The sequence below is a fragment of the Penaeus japonicus genome, unplaced genomic scaffold (assembly GCF_977035675.1).
Source record: "Penaeus japonicus unplaced genomic scaffold, GWHDUDI00000001_assembly GWHDUDI00000023, whole genome shotgun sequence".
Lineage (NCBI taxonomy): Eukaryota > Metazoa > Arthropoda > Malacostraca > Decapoda > Penaeidae > Penaeus > Penaeus japonicus.
Genome location: NW_028234425.1, coordinates 6983921 through 6991420, shown reverse-complemented (window position 1 = coordinate 6991420; position 7500 = coordinate 6983921). Strand labels below are relative to the sequence as shown.

General features: G+C 42.3%; 1 protein-coding gene across 1 annotated transcript in view; it reads right to left on the bottom strand.

Annotated features, from left to right (window-relative positions):
- Window positions 1-409: 409 nt before the first annotated feature.
- LOC122251286 (uncharacterized) overlaps window positions 410-7500 on the bottom strand; it is an 11748-nt gene continuing 4657 nt past the window's right edge. The window contains exons 4-7 of the mRNA XM_043013083.2: window positions 7131-7225; window positions 3439-3616; window positions 1960-2154; window positions 410-1710 (exon numbers count right to left, since the gene is read on the bottom strand). Of these exons, the coding sequence (XP_042869017.2) occupies window positions 1597-1710; window positions 1960-2154; window positions 3439-3616; window positions 7131-7225 (582 nt within the window). The 3' untranslated portion in view covers window positions 410-1596. The remainder of the gene's footprint in view (window positions 1711-1959; window positions 2155-3438; window positions 3617-7130; window positions 7226-7500) is intronic.

Here is a 7500-nt window from a genome sequence, read left to right as displayed (position 1 = left end):
ATATATATATATATATATTTTTTTTTTTTTTTTCCCAGTATACAGGTGTAAATAAGGTTGTTTTCGGACTCTTTCCTAGATCTTTTTATATATATATATATTTTTTTTTCAGTATACAAGTGTAATTAAGGTCGCCTTCTGACTCTTTCCTAGATATTTATATATATATATATATATATATATATATATATATATATATATATATATATATATATATATATATATATATATACATGTATATATATTTTTTTCAGTATACAGGTGTAATTATGGTTGCCTTCTGATTCTTTCCTTTTTTTTTTTTTTACCAATTTTGCCAAGACTTTCGTTTTCGATACTGAATACTCGATAATATATCAGTTTTTTTAGGCATTTAAAGAACTGAAATAAAAAAATTATCTAAGGTCTCTCTGCACAGAACGAGATTAACCTCTTATTCATCAGTCAAAAAATAAGTGAATGAATGATAAAACATAATAACAATAATAATAATGAGAGTAATAAAAATAAAAGAATGGGTCGCATTTGCCTATTTCGCAAATAGGCAAATTGGATGTTATGTATGATCTTTGTTGTTGGTAAGGATGACACATGTGTGGCTGCGAGTCCACCTTGGGTGATGTGTAGTTTAAAACATCCTAAGATTACATAATTAGGAAATAAAGACATAGGCAAAGTAGAATGCAGTAACAATTGTTTGAAACGAAACTCAATATCTACTATTTCAATTTGTCTTTTAAAGGGGTAAAAATGGAATATATTAAAAGATACATACTGATAGTATTAGAAATTAATTTAAAATTAAAACTTTATATCATACAATGCATTAACAGTAGACTACATAATAGCCAATTTTTGAATGGAACCCACAATCAGTAGCTTTTATTTTATTATTATTATTTTTTTATTTTCTTTTTTTTTTGGGGGGGGGGGTCGAAGGGGGTAAAACCCTCCTTGGAAGTTGAATGCGGATTATTGTCAAAACTGCATATATTTTAAAAAATCACATGACATTTTTTGGAGACCATTTAGAGCGGATTTTTCACCCTTTTTATCATCAGTAGGTGTGCATAATTTTGAATTTGATGAATACCAGTTTCATTGGCATTATATGCATACTTAAATGTGAAAGTACAAATTCACAATCATAAATTTAGAAGGGGTTTTATTTTTATTCGTTTTGTTGTTAATTGGTAGCAGAAATTTTTGTCAACGTTTTTCAGTGGAAAAAAAGAACCGTGCTTCAGTAAAGATTAATCAATACATAAAAGAAGCTGGGTATTCTAATTATATGAGTATACATTCAACAATTCAAATTTAGAGATTTACCGAGAAAAAAAAAACGAAAACCTCTCACCTTCAGTAATTGTTACATAATCTCAAAACATTTTGATACATCCAACATTAAGTGATTAGATATCAACATTCCAACAACTACTCCATCATCTCAGAACAGTATTATAGATCAAAATGTTAAACCCGATTGGTGTAGAAATTCCAATTTTTAAAATTTGAACACTTGGCGCTTCAAATTTTAAACTCACACGGTGCTACCCCATTCCATCAGCCACTGGTTCTCTCCCTTTCCAGAACCCGCTAGTGGAATCTTTTGTCTCCTCCCACATACGAATGGTCTTCTAAGGGGTTCATGAACCATTTGCCTTCCAGGTTCTCTATGACGTCACACTTCAACAGCTCACTGTCCTCCACCTGAAAGTATTAATTGCTGTGAATGAGGTGTGACTGACTGACTGACTGACCGACTGACTTACTCTTTCTCACTCTCTCTCTATCTTTCTTTCTCTTTCTCTTTCTCTTTCTTTCTCTTTCTTTTTTTTTCTTTCTTTCTCTCTCTCTCTCTCTCTCTCTTCTCTCCCCTTCCCTCCTCTCCCCGTCCCCTCTCCCTCCCCTTCCCCTTCTCCCTCCCTCTCCCCCTCACACACCCCCCTCCATACCTACCACCTTCAACGGCGTGTAGCGTGGGTGGTGGTGGTCCATGTAGGGGTCGTTAGACCTCTTGTTGAAAGCCACAATCAAGACCCAACGCCGCTGGTCCGAGTTGTTCTGGTTGGAAGCGTGGAGCAGGTTGCTGTGGAAGAACAGCATGTCTCCGGCTTTCATCTCTACGTGGATGTGTTTGAGGGAGAGCTTTGCCTGCGGGTATAAGGAGTTGGGTATGAGGCTCTAGGTGATGTCTCAGCTCTACGTGGATGTGTTTGAGGGAGAGCTTTGCCTGCGGGTATAAGGGGTTGGGTATGAGGCTCGAGGAGGTGTCTCAGCTCTACGCGGATGTGTTTGAGGGAGAGCTTTGCCTGCGGGTATAATAAGGAGTTGGGTATAAGGCTCGAGGTGGCGGTGTCTCAGCTCTACATGGATGTGTTTGAGGGAGAGCTTTGCCTGTGGGTATAATAAGGAGTTGGGTATAAGGCTCGTGGTGGCGTATCCGGCTTTCAACTCTACGTGGGAAATTAGGTACTTGTTTAGGTCTCCGGCTTTCACTCTACGTGGGAAATTAGTGGTACTTGTTTAGTACTCGGCTTTCAACTCTACGTGGGAAATTAGGTACTTGTTTAGGTACTCGGCTTTTATCTATATGTGGATGTGTCTGAAGGAGGCTGCGGGAGGTAATTGAGTAGGGATTAAAGATCGTATTTCGTCCTCAAGGTCCGGCTTTTCAGATCTATGTGGATGTTCTTTACAGGAAAGCTTTGTCTGTGTGTGTACAGAGTGATTACTTTCGATTACTTTGCTAGATTCTGCTTTCTACTTCTCTCTCTCTTTCTCTTTCTCTCTCTCTCTCTCTCTCTTTCTTTCTTGCTCTCTCTCTCCCTTTCTCTCTCTCTCTCTCTCTCTTTCTCTTTCTCTCTCTCTCTCTCTCTTCTCTCCCCTCACCGTATTTCGTCCTCAAGGTCCGGCTTTTCAGATCTATGTGGATGTTCTTTACAGGAAAGCTTTGTCTGTGTGTGTACAGAGTGATTACTTTCGATTACTTTGCTAGATTCTGCTTTCTACTTCTCTCTCTCTTTCTCTTTCTCTCTCTCTCTCTCTCTCTTTCTTTCTTGCTCTCTCTCTCCCTTTCTCTCTCTCTCTCTCTCTCTTTCTCTCTCTCGGCTTTCAGATCTATGTGGATATGGTTCTGCTAACAGGAAAGCTTTGTCTGTGTGTGTAGAGTGATTACTTTCGATTACTTTGCTGATCTGCTTTCTGTATTCTCTCTCTCTTTCTCTTTCTCTCTCTCTCTCTCTCTCTTTCTTTCTTGCTCTCTCTCTCCCTTTCTCTCTCTCTCTCTCTCTCTTTCTCTTTCTCTCTCTCTCTCCCCCCTCCCTACCTCCCTCCCTCTCCCCCTCCCCCCTCCCTCCCTCCCTCGCCCCCCCCTTATTCCCTCCCTCCCCCCTCCTCCCCCTCCCTCCCTCACACACACACAAACACACCACCTACTTGCTCGACCCTCTCCGGATCGGCACCGAGCTGCTCCCCAATGGTCTTATGGTCGATCCGTCCGAACTTGTGCGACCCTTCAAGCACTTGCAAGCAGCCGTTCTCTTGCATGCAGTCGTCCACGGGGATGAAGACCGATGCCATGTCCGGGTACAAGCAGCCGTTGTTGTACCAATACCTGGCGGGTAAATGGGAGAGGGTTTGAGGTAGAGGGATGGGAGGGAGGGATAGGTAAAGGAGGGAGGGAGGGATAGGTAAAGGAGGGAGGGATAGGTAAAGGAGGGAGGAATAGGTAAAGGAGGAAGGGAGGGATAGGTAAAGGAGGGAGGGAGGGAGGGATAGGGATGGGAGGGAGGGAGGGGTAGGTAAGGGAGGGAGGGATAGGTAGGGGAGGCAGGGAGGGATAAGTAGGGGAAGCAGGGAGGGAGAGAGGGATGAAGAGATAGGTAGAGGAGGGAGGGAGGGACAGTTAAGGGAGGCAGGAAGGGATAGGTAGGGGAGGGAGAGAGGGATGAAGAGATAGGTAGAGGAGGGAGGGAGGGAGGGAGGGATAGTTAGAGGAAGCAGGGAGGGGTAGGTAGGTGAGGCAGGGAGGGAGAGAGGGATGAAGGGATAGGTAGAGGAGGTAAGGAAGGATAGGTAGTGGATGGATGGAGGGATATGTAGAGATGGGAGGGAGGGATAGGTAGAGGAGGGAGGGAGAGATAGATATAGGAGAGATAGAGGGATAGGGATGCGAGGGATGGATGGATAGGTAGGGAAGGGATGGATGGAAGGATGGGGGATGGAGGAATGGGAAAGGGGAAGGTGTGGAGGAATGCAAATATGGATCATCTGAATTTATACAAGAATGCTCATTAATTCCATCTTATCCGTAGAGACGACTGCCAACTTTGAAGTACTGATTCTCGTTAATCCCCTAATCCTAATTATAAATATTGTGGTTGGTAATCACACATAACTGGAAATCCCATCGGGAACATGGGGTCTCGCCCGTAAATTGGTACTCAGCTCCAATTGGGTCTAAACCGTACCTAGCATTCACCCATAATTAGCACACACTCGCAATTATCACTCATCCGTAACTGGGCACTTGCTCGTAAGTGTCAATCATCTATAAATGGCACTCACCCGTAATGGCACTCAACATCAACAGGCATCGATCCGAAAGTAACTCGCACCTCACCCGATATTAATTGGCATCAACATTAGTACTATACCGTCAGTAACTGACACTCAACATCAACAGGCACTCAGCACAATTGTTTGCATACAGTCAGTAACTCGCATTCTACGTATGTTAGTGGCACTCAACATCAATTAGCATCCGTCAGTAACTAGCACTCACTCGTAATTGGCACTCAGCATCAATTAGCATCCGTCAGTAACTAGCACTCAACATCAATTGGCATCCGTCAGTAACTCGCACTCACTCGTAATTGGCACTCAACATCAATTGGCATCCGTCAGTAACTAGCACTCACTCGTAATTGGCACTCAACATCAATTAGCATCCGTCAGTAACTAGCACTGAACCGTAATTGGCACTCAACATCAATTGGCATCCGTTAGTAAATAGCACTCACTCGTAATTGGCACTCAACATCAATTGGCATCCGTCAGTAACTCGCACTCACTCGTAATTGGCACTAAACATCAATTGGCATCCGTCAGTAACTAGCACTCACTCGTAATTGGCACTCAGCATCAATTAGCATCCGTCAGTAACTAGCACTCACTCATAATTGGCACTCAACATCAATTAGCATCCGTCAGTAACTAGCACTCAACATCAATTGGCATCCGTCAGTAACTCGCACTCACTCGTAATTGGCACTCCTTCATCCAATGGCATTCCGTCAGTCAGTAACTGACTCAATTCGTATTGGCAACTCAACATCAGTTGGCATTCGTTAGTAACTAGCACTGAACCATAATTGGCACTCAACATCAATTGGCATCCGTCAGTAACTAGCACTCACTCGTAATTGGCACTCAGCATCAATTAGCATCCGTCAGTAACTAGCACTGAACCGTAATTGGCACTCAACATCAATTGGCATCCGTTAGTAAATAGCCCAAAAAACCTTTTTTCCAACTCGTAATTGGCAATCAACATCAATTGGCATCCCGTTCAGGTAAACTAGCACTCCTCGTAATTTGGCATTCATACATCAATTGGCATCCGTCATGTAGAAAACTTTGCACTCACTCGTTTATTGGCACTCATCGCAAACATCAATTGGCATCCGTTCAGTAACTAGCACTGACCCGTTAATTGGCACTCATACATCAATTGGCATCCGTCAGTAAATGGCACCTCATTCCGTAAATTGGTCTCAACATCAAGGCATCCGTCAGTAACTAGCTCTGAACCGTAATTGGCACCTCATTACATCAATTAGCTCCGTCAGTAAATAGCACTTGAACAGTTTAATTGGCACTCAGCACATTTAATTAGCATCCGTCAGGTAACTAGCTTCTGAACCGTAATTGGCACTCAATCAATCAATTGGCATCCGTCAGTAAACTAGCACTCACTGTAAATTGGCACTCAACATCAATTGGCATCTGTCAGTAGTACTAACTAGTCACTCAACCGTAATTAGGCACTATACATCCAATTGGCAATCCGTCAGTAACTAGGCACTCACTCGTAAATTGGCATCAACATTCAATTGGCAGTCAGTAAACTAGGCATCTGATCCGTAATTGGACCAAATACATCAATTGGCATCCGTTAGTAAATAGCACTCACTCGTAATTGGCACTCAACATCAATTGGCATCCGTCAGTAACTAGCACTGAACCGTAATTGGCACTCAACATCAATTAGCATCCGTCAGTAACTAGCACTGAACCGTAATTGGCACTCAACATCAATTAGCATCCGTCAGTAACTAGCACTGAACCGTAATTGGCACTCAACATCAATTGGCATCCGTCAGTAACTAGCACTCACTCGTAATTGGCACTCAGCATCAATTAGCATCCGTCAGTAACTAGCACTGAACCGTAATTGGCACTCAACATCAATTAGCATCCGTCAGTAGTAACTAGCACTCACTCGTATTTGGCATCATTATATCAAATTAGGCATCCGTCAGTAACTAGCACTCACTCGTAATTGGCACTCAACATCAATTGGCATCCGTCAGTAACTAGCACTCACTCGTAATTGGCACTATACATCAATTAGCATCCGTCAGTAACTAGCACTCACTCATAATTGGCACTCAACATCAATTAGCATCCGTCAGTAACTAGCACTCACTCGTAAGAGACACTCAACATCAATTAGTATCCGTCAGTAACTAGCACTGAACCGTAATTGGCACTCAACCATTCAATTGGCCATCCATCCCGTCAGCTAACTAGCTCAATCCTCGTAATTGGCACTCAACATCAATTAGCATCCGTCAGTAACTAGCACTGAACCGTAATTGGCACTCAACATCAATTGGCATCCGTTAGTAAATAGCACTCACTCGTAATTGGCACTCAACATCAATTGGCATCCGTCAGTAACTAGCACTGAACCGTAATTGGCACTCAACATCAATTGGCATCCGTCAGTAACTGGCACTCACCCGTAATTGGCACTCAACATCAACTGGCATCCGTCAGTAACTGGCACTCACCCGTAATTGGCATTCAACATCAACTGGCATCCGTCAGTAACAGGCACTCACCCGTAATCCTGATGCCACAAGAACGCCCCTCCACTGTTGGCATCCTTCATCATCAGTTTGCTGTGGTAATGATAAACTTCATCTCCGCCCATGAGCTGGAAAGGTATTCGTCAAGTCAGGTGTCGGCATTAATGATGAATGCTAATGAGAATGATAAGAAGAATAACAGTACTAATATCGGTAACAGACACTAACTTTAATTCTAATTAAGTAAGTTAATTCTGTCCAATATACTTTTTTTCTTTTCTTTACATTACGTTTTGCAGATTTTATTGCTATTGATGTTATTTTGTAATTCATAAACTAAGACTTTGACTGTCTTACATATAAAATAAATTATTAGCCAAGTCGGGGATGTTTGTTTTCCATT